This window comes from Plectropomus leopardus, chromosome 24 (genome assembly GCF_026936395.1).
Source record: "Plectropomus leopardus strain MGB_pleo_1.0 chromosome 24, ASM2693639v1, whole genome shotgun sequence".
Taxonomy (NCBI): Eukaryota; Metazoa; Chordata; class Actinopteri; order Perciformes; family Serranidae; genus Plectropomus; species Plectropomus leopardus.
In genome coordinates this window covers 312,501-327,500 of record NC_142199.1, presented here as the reverse complement: position 1 = coordinate 327,500, position 15,000 = coordinate 312,501, and the positions used below count along the sequence as shown (strand labels likewise).

Below are 15,000 nucleotides of genomic sequence, written 5' to 3'. Positions count from 1 at the left end.
ACTGCCAGTGTTAACGTGTTCATTGCGATGTGATCAATGAGTACATTTTTCTGTAATGATGTTTATCACAGGCCAACATCAATTAAAACAAATAGTTTAATTAAAAAAAGAAAAAGCAAATCTCAAAAAAAATTAATTAATTAAAAAAAGCCAAAGAGTTATGGACAGAAAAGTGAAAAATGTTTGGGAAAACAGAAAATCACAAAAACTATGCAAGTCATAAAATTGCCATTTAAAAAAAAATCACCAAAACCCCTAACCCACCTAACCCACCCGATGGGGTCCTTGGTTTGCCATTTTGTTACACTTTATTAAATCATATTTTTATCTTTTAAGGACATTTACAGTACTTTTATCAGGTAAACACATACCAAAGTCTGCTAATAAGAGTACAATTACACAGGAGACATGAGCAGATGTATTCTTTATTTTCTAAATATAATTTTTGGCTTTTCCGTCCTTTATTATAGCGCAGTTAGAGACCGACAGACACGGCGGGGACGGGGACAGGGACGGGGACGGGGATGATGGTCTGCTACAGCTTTTTGGGGAAAAAGTGGTCCCCACAAGGTTCATTTTCATGACTTTGTGTGTCGCCCTGCTGGTCATAGGTGGTATTGCAGTGTGTGAATTCCCCCAGTGGGTTCCTAAGTGTGTATGAGTGTGTATATCATACAAACTGCACATTTCATTCATTTCATTACAGTCTGAGCGCTCGAATATGATCAGACTTTTATTTTATCAATTTAGGCTTTTTAAAACCAGTATGGTTTATCATTTTACATATTTTTACTGTCTAACAACTTAAGAATTATTTTTTTATCCCCCAGTTTCTGCTTTCTGTCTAATAATTTATATTTTTAAAGGTTTATTCCACCCAGATAGTACTTTCTGTCTAACAACTACTGCTTTCTGTTTTTATATTTACTATCCCGTCCCGCTGACACGAGAATGTCGCATCACGAAAGTACTCGCTGAAATCTACCGTCTAGCTAACGATAACTAACCCCAACATGTTCAGGTTTATATAAATAACCGGATTTCTCTGTGCTTACGTGAACACCTTATCCTGATTATGATCACAAGCCTCCGTAACGTGGTCTTCATGTCCATGTAAACGCTGTCCGACAGAAAGACGTCCGTCCCGCTGGAGCCGCTCAAACTCCAATCCGAGGAGACCTAAGTGGAGTTTCCTGCAGCGTCCGTCTTCGGTCTCACGGCTCAGATCTATCTGATAAACTCAAACTCTTTTCACACTGTGCAACAAGCTGCACAGTCAGAAGTACCTGTTCATATAAAAACTGGATTTTGCTCTCGTCTGGTTTGATTTGCAGTCTGTCCACGGACGTGCTCCTGCGTCGATGGGTGAGCAGAGGCTCGGACGGCCCGACCGCCGGAGACTCTGGACAGTCAGACGGTTGGATCTGACAGTTGGATCTGACTGAGATCTGCGTTCCTGCTCAGGGTCTCCAACAGCTGCTTAAAAGTCCTTCCTGAGCCTTAAAAACACAAAATGTGTGAATAATTTACTCTTCTAATGTATCTTCATACATTTTTATCTGCAGACTGAGTGAGGAGATTCTCCAGCAACTGACCTGCAGAGACATGGACTTGGTGGACTGGACAAAGTGTCTCAGTTCAGGTTAGACAGTCGTGCTCTAAATAGTTCTTCTTTCGTAAGTCCCGCGCACCTTTATAAGCGGTTCTTCTTCTATGAACTCCAGGACGAGGACTTGACCCGGTCCTTGTTGACAAAGGTTGACGGACCTCGTGACGTTCTGCCGTCTGAACCGGGAGCTTCTTCACCATCTGCTGCAGCAGTCGTCCTCTCAGATCCTCGCTGTGAGCCCGAGGACGGACAGCGTCTTACCGGAGAGCACCGCACGCCTGCTTCCCTCTCTGGACACGATCGGGTTTAAAAGGTGATCAGTTCACGATTGATCAGATAAATAACAGAAAATATCATCAACGGCTCCCTGCAGAACGACGTTCTCCCTGCAGCCCTAATCTCGACCCATCTGTGACGAATAATTATAGACCAGTAGAGAGGAACATAAACCAGGGAACAGGAACATAAACCAGAGAACAGGAACATAAACCAGAGAACAGGAACATAAACCAGGGAACAGGAACATAAACCAGAGAACAGGAACATAAACCAGAGAACAGGAACAATAATCAGAGAACAGGAACAATAATCAGAGAACAGGAACAATAATCAGAGAACAGGAACAATAATCGGAGAACAGGAACAATAATCAGAGAACAGGAACAATAATCAGAGAACAGGAACAATAATCAGAGAACAGGAACATAAACCGGAGAACAGGAACATAAACCAGAGAACAGGAACAATAATCAGAGAACAGGAACAATAATCAGAGAACAGGAACAATAATCAGAGAACAGGAACAATAATCAGAGAACAGGAACATAAACCAGAGAACAGGAACAATAATCAGAGAACAGGAACAATAATCGGAGAACAGGAACATAAACCGGAGAACAGGAACATAAACCAGAGAACAGGAACATAAACCAGAGAACAGGAACATAAACCGGAGAACAGGAACATAAACCGGAGAACAGGAACAATAATCGGAGAACAGGAACATAAACCGGAGAGTTCCTGTTCAACAGTCGTTGTGTTTGCGTCGGGGTGAAACGGTTCTGCGGTTCTCAGTGTGTTTTTTTGACCTTTGATCAGAACAAACATGGCGTCGGTCAGCAGACAGACGAGGCGACTCTTCTTCATACGACTCCTCATCGCCTCTGTCCCAGCATGCACTGGGCTCCCCGGAGGTCAGTGCTGTCCGTCTTCTCCTCCTCCTCCTCCTCCTCCTCCTCCTCCTCCTCCTTCTTCTTCTGTGCGCGTGTTGTCCGATGTCTCCTGGGTGTCTCTCCTGCGTGAGTGCGTGTGAACGCTGCTCTCTCTGCTGCTTCTGTGGAAAAACCCAACAATCATCTGATCAATACAGCGACTGATTGATCGCTTTGTAATCATCAGAAAGACGCTCGCCGTCACGTTCTGAGGCTCAGCGTGCCAAATGTCGTATTCTGAATTTTGACGGCTGGTCGGACAAACCCAAACTTTTAATGATGTCACAGTTTAACCCTTTGAAAACTGAGCAAACTGGGGAGACTTCTTTAAAAGAGAACAAATGAGACAAAAATTAACAAGAAATTAGTAAAAATAAAATATTTGAAAAATACCTAAAATTATTTTTAGAGCATTTTTTTTAAAACAATAACAAAAATAAAGATAAAAAAATGATTAAGTCAAACAGGATGTAGAAAATGTGAAAATTTAAATTGTTTTGTTCCATAATTTTAATCAAGTAACTCTGATCATTTTAAACATAGTTTTTCTTTCAAAGACATGAGAATAAGAAAATGAACAACCGAAGAAGAAATGATCCGAAAATATGCAAGAAATTAGGAAAAACAACCCCCCCCCAAAAAACGCTACCTGACATCATTTTTCAAAAAAGACGTAGAAAGTTTAAATAATTCTGTCATGTAATCATGATAATTATAAATAAAGTTTTTCTCCAGCTTTTTCAAAATAATTTTCTAAATCTCGTTACACCTCGCCGCCACCGAGCCAACTTTTCAAACTTTCAACTTTTTCGTCTTCACGCAGCTGAAGTTGGTGTGGTTCTTCTTCTGTGGTGTTTGTGTGCGCAGAAGGCGTGTTCGTGAGCGGGCCCGAGGCCGGCGGGTTCCTGCATCGCACCCGCCGGGCCAACTTCCTGTTTGAGGAGCTGCGGAGGGGCGACCTGGAGCGGGAGTGTCTGGAGGAGAAATGTTCGTACGAGGAGGCTAAGGAGATCTTCGCCATGCCTCAGCAGCTGGTCAGTCGGCCCGCCGCCGCCGCCGCCGCCCAGCATGTTTCTGCTGCATTGTGACTCTAACTGTGCTGTGTTTGTGTTCTCAGGAGGCCTTCTGGAGGCTCTACACAGGTACCGTACCAGGGTTCCACCTGAGAACAACCCTGTTAACCCTTTGAGACCTGAGCAGACTCGCTGCACGTCTTTCCACAGCAAAGATGAAAAGAAAAAAAAAATGTAAAAAGTAAAGTTACCAGAAAATTAGAAAGTATTTTTAAGTACAATTACCTTGGAAATAGAAAGTAAACCAGAAAAAAGTCATAAGAATTTTTGAAAAAAGTACAAGAAAATTACCTGAAAATTAGAGAGTAAACCAAAGAAAAATAAAGTAAAATAAAATATAAGAATGAGAATTAAATGACCCAAAGAAGTTCTTAAAAAAATATTCTGTAAATCAGTTTTATAATAACTTTAATTGCAAATATAGTTTTTTTTTAATCTACTGATTTTGTGCAGTTTGCAGGAGAGCTCTTGCTGCTTTTTTTCCCTCGAGTTTTCAAAAGAAAGAAGAAAGAACAATTTGCTTCAATTTTAAAGGTTCAAATACTTGTAAATGGCGTGTGAACGCAGCACCAGAAAAGTGATGTGGATCCAGGTTTCAAAGGGTTAAAGTACCCCCTTAAAGGAACATTTCACCCCAAAAACAGCAGAAAGAAAGCACTCAGGTCACCTTTTTTATTGATCAAACAGCAGAGTGTCTGAAAAATTAAACTCAACAGCTTCGGCACGCAGATTCTAACAGACGAAAAAAGCTTCAAAAACGTCTGAAAAACTTTGTGAAGATTTCTGCGCAGGAAGACGATGAACCGTCTCATCCGTGTGAACGCGACACACTGCAAAAAATGTCCCTAAAATTAACAGCAAAGTGCCAAAAAATCATGACATCATCAACCTGTAAGTAGAAAAAACACTAGAAATACGTGTGAACGTGAAATCACAAGAAAGTGTTGAAGGAATTTCTTAAACTTTGGCACAAACGTCCGCCGACTTTAGATGAACTGAAGGCCAAAGTCATGTGACCTTGTGCCCCTCCCATTCTCGTGAACACAACATCTTCAGAGGGAACTTCTTCAGATTTGGCACAAACGTTCACGTCGACTCAGTGACGGAATTTGGCACAAACACTTGTGTTGTTTTTGGGTGAACTGTTCCTTTAAGTGCTTTTGGGACTTCCTGTCTGCAGCGGTGGATCACTGCCTGTCGGCGCCCTGTAAGAACGGCGCCACCTGCACTCGCCAGGAGGACACCTATGTCTGCAAATGTCCGCCTGGTTTCCATGGAAATGACTGTGACAAAGGTACGTGGACACATTTCGTTGGCGTTCTCCATCCTGATGAATAAAGTTTTTTTTGTTTCCTGACTGTCCACAGTCCGCCAGATGTCCCACAGCTGTCGCTATAGAAACGGAGGATGCGAACATTTCTGCCGACAGTTTCCGGATCGTACCTTCGAGTGTTTCTGCGCTCCAGGATACCGTCTGGACCAGGACGCCAGCAGCTGCCTGCCCCAAGGTCAGAGCCGGTAACGAGCGTGTGAGCGCAGCCTCAGTGCCGGTCTGAGACCACTACGAGCGCCAACTCAGATCTGGTCTGAGACCGCGGCGAGCGCGTGAGCAGCAAGACCATCATTAACCCTTCAATGCCTGAACGGTAACAGAGTGTCAGTGTTTGTGTCTCCGGTCCAGATGAAGTGACCTGTGGACGACCTGTGACCTTCCCCACCCCCCGGGTCATCAACGGGAAGACATGTCCCAAAGGACACTGTCCATGGCAGGTGAGTCCTCACATCGGCTCAGGTTGACATCACACTTCTTCCTCTATGTTTTGTGAAACCAGCCGGGCGTCTGAGTCTCTGTCACCATGGCAACAAGGCGACTACTTCTCCGCTATGTGGTGTGAAACTCTTTCGGTTTTATCATCCTCGTGTCTTTTCAAACATGTTAGAGCTTATGAGTGAGAGAAGGACGTGAAGAGACATACGGGGTGTGTGTGTGTGTGTGTGTATGCATGTGTGTGTGTGTGTGTGTGTGTGTGTGTGTCCTCAGGCGCTCCTGACTGAGCGTGGCGTGTTCACCTGTGGAGCCATCGTCCTCTCAGACCGCTGGATGCTGACGGCGGCTCATTGTGTTTGGGGTAAACCCGCCTCCGTGTTAAACGTCACCGTCGGTAAGAGCGCCGCCTGCTGTTCACCAAGAGTCTGCTGAACGACACTTCTTATCGTGTTTATGGTCTGAGTTAGATCAAGGTTAATTACAGGGTTCACGCCGTCTGTTACCAAGGACTTTCCAGGACTTTTCCAGGACTTTGACACAAATGTTAAAGACCAAACATTCTGTGAAACGACCATCGATCCTCCGTATCAGTTCTTTTTCATCACTATATAACAGCTTTATAGACATATATTATTTAAAAAAAAAATACTGAATTCAGAGCAGGTTTAGAACTGAATATGGGAATATAATTTAGGGACTGTCTGTTATTTATGAGGGGGGAGGGGTGGTGCAATAAGGGGGAGGCAAAACCTTTAATGGAAAAACGAGAAACACTTTCTTTAAAAAAAAAAAGTGTTTCCCTTTTTTCCATTAAAGGTTTTTTGGAACATATCTTCCAAACCTTCTCCAGAAAAACATCTCCCAAAATGTTTAAAGACAAATGATTCTCCCTTTTTTTAAAAAAACAACGTTTTTCTCTAACAATACATAAAAGCCAATTTTTAAACCACAAATAAAAAAATACAAAAATACCCCCCGCCCCCCTTTTAATTTTTAGAAATTTGCATTTTTTAAGACCAAATGATTGCCTTTTTTTCCTTCAACAACTGAAAATAAATAAAATCACCCAGTTTTGTCTTCAAAAAACACCATAAATTTTAAGGAAAAAATTAAATTTCCAAAATATTTTAAAGATAAAGAAGGCTCAAAGTACCAAACACATGGTGTGTCACAGAGCAGGTTTGAGACAGATGTCCAGGACTTTCTCCAAACTTTCAGGGTCGTTTTCCTGGCCGCTGATTTTCCACGTTTCGGTCTGTGGGGTCTCCTCGGTGCGGTGGGTTTGACGGGGTCTCCGTGTTTTCTCCGACAGGAGAACACGACCTGAAGGAGGAGGAGAAGACGGAGCAGAGGCGCCGCGTGGTCAAGGTGCTGGTCCACGCGGGCTACAACAAGTCCAGCTCCGACAGCGACCTCGCCATGCTGAAGCTCCGCCGCCCTGTCAAACTGGGGCGCTACGTGGTTCCCGTCTGCCTCCCTGCCCGCAACAGCACCTTCAGCCGCACGCTGGCCACGGTCCGCCACTCCACCGTGTCTGGCTGGGGCCGCCTGTCGCGCTTTGGCCCAGCCGCCGGCGTGCTGCAGCGGCTGGAGCTGCCGCGTGTCCCGCTGCAGGAGTGCCGCCTGCACACCAGGCTCAACATCACCAGGAACATGCTCTGCGCCGGCCTCAAGTCCGGCGGCCGGGACGCCTGCGAGGGAGACAGCGGCGGGCCCCTGGTGACCCGCTACAAGAAGACCTGGTTCCTGACGGGTGTGGTGAGCTGGGGGAAGGGCTGCGCCAACGAAAACCTCTACGGCGTCTACACCCGGGTCAGCAACTTCCTGGACTGGATCAACGACATCCTGCTCCGCGGCTGAGACCCCGCGGAGACACTGAGACCGGGTCCGGAGGACGTCTGTCTCCTACAGACGGAGAACCAGCAGAACAGTTAGAGATGTGAATCTTTGAGAGTAAAAACAGAAAATAAAGAAGTCAGACGCTCTCACTTCATTTCTGTCCTGTGAGGTGTGAATGTGAGCTCACCTGTGCCGTTTGACGTGTCCTCTCTGTCCACTTCCGTTTGGCTTTCAGTCCCCACTGTCAAAGTTGGCAACTTTTATTTTGGCAGGCTTCTTTTAAAATCACAAAATAAAAAAATAATCCAAAAAAAATGAAGAAGAATGAATGAAGAAAAACATTCAGAAAAAAAACAACAAAGAAAAAAAGAAAAAAAGCCCAAAGAGTTTTAAAGAAAGTAAAACAACAACGCTCACAGAAACTTTTTAAGGTTTTTTTTTCAAATTACCAAAAATGTTCAAAGAAAAAAAATCACCAAAACCTTTTTTAAAAAAAAGTCACAGAAAAGAAAACTCACCAAAAATGTTTTAAGAAAGAAAAAAACGCCCAATTAAGTTGCCATAAAAAAAGACAAAAACGTACATTTTTCCAGAAAACAGCCAAACCATTATTTCTTTATTAAAACACAGAAGGGCGTAAACTAGCAGAGAACTACTTCCGGCGGTGGCTTGTGTCTTGTTTTATTGTGAAAGGTCGCGGCGGAGGTGCGCCGGTTGTAGTTTTGGTGTTGAGGCGGTGGAGCCGCAGAGAGAGGAGAGGAGGAGAGGAGGAGAGGATGAGAGGAGGACCGGAGGAGGCGGAGGAGGAGAGCAGACAGACGGAGCTCCGGACCGGAAAGAAAGAAAACTACCGGGGAACAGCCCGCGCGCTGCACGCGACGCCCTCAGGAATATTTCCGCTCGTGGAGAAGATTTAAATTTTTGTTTTTCATTTTGTGGATTTGAGCCTCACACAGACACACACACACACACACACACACACACACACACACACACACACACACACACACACACACACTTCAGCCCGGTACGGTGCGTGAGTGTGCGTGCGTGTCCAGGTGTGTGAAAGCGTGTTTGTTGGTCTGTTGTTAAATTAGTGGTTTTCGTTCCGGAGTTCGGCTCCGCTGCGGACACCGACTGTTTGACCGGAGAGTGTGCGCTCTCAGCGGCTCGCAGCGCGGCTCGGCCCGGCTCATCGCGGCTCCGCACCAAACCCCATTCACTTAACACGCAGTTTTACTGATCCGGGAGGGTTTGTCTCTTTCCAGACTAACCGTGCGTGCGTGCGTGCGTAGTGTTAGTGTGCACGCGTGTGTTTTTAGCGTGCACGGGCGCGTCCACGCCCCCGTGCTGCAGATGGATGGATTTACTGAGATGAACTGAGGAGCAGAAGATTTCAATGTTTCTGACCGGATGGATCTGAAATCAGACACATCAGTAAACTGGACCCCACACCACAGAAGAAGAAGAAGAGGAAAGGGTGAGTTTAAAATATATTTTTCTTATAATGAGCGTGCAGGTTTGACATTATCTGTAACACCTCTGAATATTTCTAGACATTGGCTGAGTTAATAATCTGATTTTATTCTCCTGTGAACTTTGCTATAATCACTTAGCTGCAGTCCTTATACGTTATCCAGAACACACAAAATCTTCATCATAATTCTGCTGTCAATACATTTTTTCTGACTTTTACTGTATTTTATTGGGTATAGTTATACTTATTTAGATTTCTATAAAAACACAGTGAATTATTGTCATGTTACCCCAAAATATTCCTAAAACTCATGAACCTAAAATTCAGCTTTTCATTGAATGTTTTCCATCAGTTTGTGGTGAGCGGCTCTCGACTGAAACTTTAATTTCCAACAAGAAAGAAGAGAAAAATCAAAGTGCCAGACAGCTGCAGCTCTTTTCTGTTGGAACCAAATCTTCAGAAAACACTGACACTCACGTCAGGAAACTTTATTTTGGAATGACTTTTTTTCTGTGATATCCCAGTCATCAGCTGTTGAGTTGCTGAGTTGTTGAGTTGCTCTGCGTAGCAACATGATGACCGTGTCAAGCTGTTCTGCTGATTGACTGGTGGCAGCACACAAATAATCGCAGCAACACGGCAACAGGAGGAGAAGAAGAAGAAAAAACACCACAGGAGAAACACCTTTGACGGTCGACACGTGGCGTCTTTGAACACCTGGAAAACACGAGGTTGCAGTTGGGTTTATTTGGGATCGATTGGGTTCATTCGGGGTCGGTTCAGGTCAGTTGGGGTCGGCTCAACTGTCAATCAAACACCTGTAAAATGATGATGTCACTCAGGCTGCGTTTCATTCACGAAGACGTCAACAAACTTTAGAAAGATGAGACATTGAAAACAGATCAGCTGCTCACACACGGTCAAAGGAACTGAAGCTGTCCGAAAGTAATTGAGTAAAAAAAGTACTGAAGTACTGATGGAAATATAAATCTGCAGCAAATCTGACTTCAGAGTCAACGATAAATTCACCGATGAGCAGATTCTGAGTGTGTGAGTGTGTGAGTGTTTGATGGATGAGCATGGCCACACACACACACACACACACACACACACACACACACACACACACACACAGCTGTCCTTCAATAGTCTGGAGATAAGAGCCGTTATTGAAATCCCAGCTCGCTAACAGCCATCAGTCACTGTGTGTGCGTGCGTTTGTGTGTGTGTATGTGTTCGTGTGCGTTTGTGTGTGTGTGTGTGTGTGTGTGTGTGTTAGTGTGTGCGCGCGTTTGCGTGTGTGTGTGTTAGTGTGTGCGCGCGTTTGCGTGTGTGTGTGTGTGTGTGTTAGTGTGTGCGCGCGTTTGCGTGTGTGTGTGTGTGTGTGTGTGTGTTAGTGTGTGCGCGCGTTTGCGTGTGTGTGTGTGTGTGTGTGTGTGTGTGTGTGTGTGTGTGTGTGTGTTAGTGTGTGCGCGCGTTTGCGTGTGTGTGTGTTGTAGCAGCAGCGCTGATCCGTCTCTCTCTCTCTGCTGGATTATGACTTCCTCTGGAAACGAGGCGACGTGCCTTATCAGCCCTCTGGCTGGGTGATAAAACACACACGCACACACGCACGCACGCACGCACGCACGCATGTGGGCCTCAGAACATCAGTGTGTGTGTGTGTGTGTGTGTGTGTGTGTGTGTGTGTGTGTGTGTCAGCGCTGCCTCACATCAAACCCGCTGAGTCTCTGTAGAATTTAAACATACAGAAACTGATTTCAGATTTGAGAAAAAACGTTTCGTCCCTCAAAATACGTCGATGGTGATTCATGAAAAGGTGCTGAAAATGTTGACATGAACAACATTTTGCAGTTGTTGGAAAATTTCGGATCTATAGTCTGATTTGTGTTGCACCACGTCCATTTTTTTTGCACTTGTTGCAGCCGCGAGTGGTCAGTTTGAAAGAAATTTTCCGGGCACGTCAGTCACTGAAACTCATTTATAAATATGACCCAAAAAACTCAAATGTTGTAAATAAAACTCAAAATCTGTGACTAAAACTAAACCCACTGTTGTGTGTGGACGAGGCCTAAAAACTCAGGTTTGGAGAGAGCAGAGAGTTTTGGGGAATTAAAAACCTCCTGATGAGTGCAGTCTGAAACCTGCTCTGTTTGAATCGTCACTGTCGACAGTCTCCGTGTGAGCGTGTTGGTCTTCAGCGTCTGTGTTTTTAAAAGCTGGTGGTCTCTGTGTGGTTTCTGCCTGCAGACATGGCGGACTGAGCGGCATCCTGGAGCCAGACGGTCCCGTCTTAAGCCGCGGGCTCACAGCATGGTAAGGTCAAAGGTCAACTTCAGCTCTGTGTTCAGCTGGTATCTCACTGCTCCCCAAAACTACCGTCACAGCGAACGGAAATAAAAAAAAAAATCGGAAGACTCAGTGTGACTGACGGGAAATAAATCCAAGCTTTTACTTGACAGGAATAAAATAACCTAGAGCGTAACATGCAGACGCAGAAGGATACGTAGAGAGTAACATGCAGACGCAGAAGGATACGTAGAGAGTAACATGCAGACGCAGAAGGATACGTAGAGAGTAACATGCAGACGCAGAAGGATACGTAGAGAGTAACATGCAGACGCAGAAGGATACGTAGAGAGTAACATGCAGACGCAGAAGGATACGTAGAGAGTAACATGCAGACGCAGAAGGATACGTAGAGAGTAACATGCAGACGCAGAAGGATACGTAGAGAGTAACATGCAGACGCAGAAGGATACCAAGAGAGTAACATGCAGACGCAGAAGGATACGTAGAGAGTAACATGCAGACGCAGAAGGATACGTAGAGAGTAACATGCAGACGCAGAAGGATACGTAGAGAGTAACATGCAGACGCAGAAGGATACCAAGAGAGTAACATGCAGACGCAGAAGGATACGTAGAGAGGAACATGCAGACGCAGAAGTCCACTGAAAAAGAGGCAACGTGAAGGTCACATGACGCAACATGTCACAGCTTGTTGCATCACGCCGCGTCTCATCATGAAATATCACAAATTCTGTCAACATGTTGACAAACAGATTGTTTGAAAGTGTTTTCAGACAAACCCCTGAGTTCAGTGTTTGGACAGAAACTCTTCTGTCCTCCCTGGACTGAGTCTCCTCCTGCACACTCATTTTTCAGAGTTTTATGTTCCGTCTCTCGAAGTGAAGATGTGTGCGGCGCCCGTTCAGCTGTCTGGATCATTTCCTAATGGCCCCGCGGCTGATAGCCAATCAGAGACGCTTCACAAAGCCGTGTGACAGGAAATTCAATTAGTCTCTCTCACTCCCTCTGTTTGACTGCTTCTGTTGAGGCAGAGTGTCGCTGCAGAGTGTCGTGTGTGGCTTTATTTCAGGGAGGATTTAATCCTTTATTTCAGGGAGAATGCTGCAGAGACGGTTCACAGTCAGCTGACTGTTCAGTCCTGCTGGTTCAGGTCAGCCGTCATCACCGTCACAGAGGCTGAACATGACTCAGTTTCTTCCAACATCAACACTCACATGCACTCGCTCATTCAGCAGCTGACTGACGAGAGGAAAAATTCAGCTACTTTGATCAATTTATGGTTTACGGTTTACAAAATGTTGCATCATAAAGCGCCACGTTCTGAAAGTCACTTTTATGGAAAGTCGCATTACAGAGCATTGCATTATGGAGCATCGCGTTACAGAACATCTCGCTACGGAGCGTCGCCTTACAGAATGTCACGGATCATCATGGAACGTTGTGAAGGGTCGCGTTATGTTGCGGGATGTCACCTTGCAGAACGTCTTTTTGCGTAGTGTCTCATTGTGAAATGTGGCATTGTGGAACATCCGAAAACGTCACAGAACTTTGTGAATTGATGCGTGACAAAGTATAACGTTACCAAATGATGAGGAAAGTGTAAAATTACTAAATGTAGCGCTATGAAATTTGGCATTAAAGAGTGTTGCGTTACAAAGTGAATGTCTGCTTTGAATCTGGATGAACATTTTTTTATTTGGTGGATAAAATGACTAATCAGAAAAACTTCCAGATTCTTGGAAAATGTGTTGACAGTCACTGAATCCATGTTGAATGACAGTTAGTAGTAGACTCACTGGACGACAGGTAGAACATGATCCGGCTATAGTTTTTGGATGGGAAACGTTACATCACCTATCAGTGCGCTGTAGTGCATTCTGGTAGTTGAAGGTTAGTGTGTGCCTCAGTCCTTTTTCTATTTTCTCTGGTAATGTAGCACCAGTTTCAGGAGTCCATGTTTCCGTCAGTGAAAAACGTCTTTAAGGACTCAGTTGTTCAGGCTCTGACTCAGTCATTCTTCAGGTTGGTTGTCACTCATTTGGACTCTCCTCCGTGTTGCAGGTGGACACCAGCACATCTTTAAGGATGAACCCGCTCGCCGCCCTCAGCATCGACTGCAATGCTCTGGTCAGGGACAACAACCGTCCCCTCGGCGGACTCTTCTATCCCGGAGTCAATCCTCTCTCCGCTGAGAAGCCGCAGGAGGCCGGTGCTTCTCTGGCACTCGGCTACAATCTCCTGTACAAACCAGGTGTTCCCCTGCTGGACGGCCAAAAGTCCACAGGTGAATATGTTGGACTCTATAAGACTCCTCAAGGACTGCAGAAGCCCCTGGTGATCCCTGCAGGGGGTGATGGTCTGAGTCTGGACCGCAGAGTTCAGCCCAGTGACAAGCAGTCAGAGGTGGGTCTGAGTGGTGCTGGCAACTTCCTGAGGTTGCCCTGGATCAGCCCTTACACTGATGCAATGATGTACCCCTTTCTGGACATGGCCTATAAGGCGTCCTTCCTGTCCCAGCAGCCCCTCCTCCACCAGCAGCTGGCCTACCAGTCCCTGTGTGCAGCAGGGGTGGGAGGCGGCTCACATGGGGAGGACAGACTCTGCTACCTGCCTCACTATGGCCCGGCACATATCTCCTCCCCCCTGGGCTCTCTGATCCGGATCCCTGCAGCCCCCCCAGCCCCTGCTGGCCTTTCACCCCTGCCCCACCCCCAGGACAAGCCCTTACAAGGCCTTGGTCCTCAGGTGCAGCAGGAGCACTCTGCTTTCACCAGCAGTCCACAGATCCACCAGGACCCAAAGCCTCAAGCTGGTCTTAACATCAAGCGACAACACGGCAGCAACACAAAGTCCAGTCAACCCAGTTCCACCAAGAACACTGTCAGTAGCAGCTGTGGTGGGACAGGTGGGGCCCCTGTTAGCAGTTCAGCCCCCACTGCCCCCTCAGAGGCCCCTGCAGTCACCCATCCTCCCTGTTCAGCCCCTCCACCCCTCAGCAGCACCTCCACGGACCTCCAGAGGTCTCTGCACAGGAGCATCGACTCGGCCTCCCTGTCGGCGGCTCACTCCTCCTACAGCTCTGAGCACTGCTCCCCCATCAAACAAACTAAAGACACCTCCTCTGACTGCTCTGGCTCAGACAAATGTCTCTCACCTGCAAAGACATCAGTGGATAGAGCTGGACCTCAAACATCTGTCAAAACCACCAAGGAGAAACCTCTGGACCTGTCTGCCAAAGAGCTAGAGGAGCTCTCCAATGGATTCCCATCCAAACTGGAGGCCCTGGCCAAGCTGGGGTATCTACCTCCATCTTATCACGGACTGGTTACCAGTCAGGACCGGAGCCTGAAAGAGGGTCTACCTCCACCTGTGAGCACGCCAGCTCAGGATCATCTCAGGACTCCAGATCGTCCTGAGATGATCAGCACTGGGCCTTCCTCTTGGATCGTTCCCTCCCCCATTGTGACCTCTGACCTCAGCAGAGGCTCCCGAATTCTGAAAAACAAGAGTGCAGATGCTCATCACAAACACTCACCTGGCTCCACAACAGTCCATGTAACCAGTGCTCCCAGTCTTGCCTCAAGGGAAAGACCCTCTGCATCAACCCCCCCTCCACAATCCAAAGTGGAGTGGCGTCGAGTCCCTCCCACTGATGTGGAGAGTAAAGGAGAAACTTGTGCACGCCCTGAAAAACCTCCAGAGAGCCGACCG

At 46.2% G+C, this 15,000-nt stretch overlaps 2 protein-coding genes and 1 long non-coding RNA gene across 6 annotated transcripts in view; 2 read left to right on the top strand and 1 right to left on the bottom strand.

Moving 5' to 3' along the window:
• Positions 1 to 406: 406 nt before the first annotated feature.
• Positions 407 to 2,693, bottom strand: LOC148185442 (uncharacterized). The gene is made up of 2 exons (XR_015775895.1): positions 1,596 to 2,693; positions 407 to 1,499 (listed from the first exon to the last, which is right to left on the bottom strand). It is a non-coding gene; the product is annotated as an uncharacterized LOC148185442 (long non-coding RNA).
• On the top strand, positions 2,660 to 7,654 carry f7l (coagulation factor VII, like). The gene is made up of 8 exons (XM_042513185.2): positions 2,660 to 2,802; positions 3,688 to 3,854; positions 3,938 to 3,962; positions 5,074 to 5,187; positions 5,261 to 5,401; positions 5,575 to 5,663; positions 5,935 to 6,055; positions 6,974 to 7,654. Exons 1-8 carry the CDS (start codon positions 2,715 to 2,717, stop codon positions 7,519 to 7,521), a joined length of 1,293 nt encoding a protein of 430 aa, XP_042369119.1. The 5' UTR covers positions 2,660 to 2,714; the 3' UTR covers positions 7,522 to 7,654.
• Positions 7,655 to 8,276: 622 nt separating this feature from the next.
• LOC121963057 (BCL-6 corepressor-like) overlaps positions 8,277 to 15,000 on the top strand; it is a 28,036-nt gene continuing 21,312 nt past the window's right edge. For 3 of the 4 annotated variants that reach the window (XR_015775870.1, XR_015775871.1, XM_088074463.1), the window contains exons 1-3: positions 8,277 to 8,980; positions 11,228 to 11,293; positions 13,351 to 15,000. The exon at positions 13,351 to 15,000 is cut by the window's right edge and continues 1,683 nt beyond it. Coding sequence is in view for 1 of the 4 variants with exons in the window: in XM_088074463.1 (XP_087930589.1) it covers positions 11,291 to 11,293; positions 13,351 to 15,000 (1,653 nt within the window). In the remaining 3 variants the exon portion in view is untranslated. The remainder of the gene's footprint in view (positions 8,981 to 11,227; positions 11,294 to 13,350) is intronic. The other variant, XR_015775872.1, reaches the window with a different exon arrangement.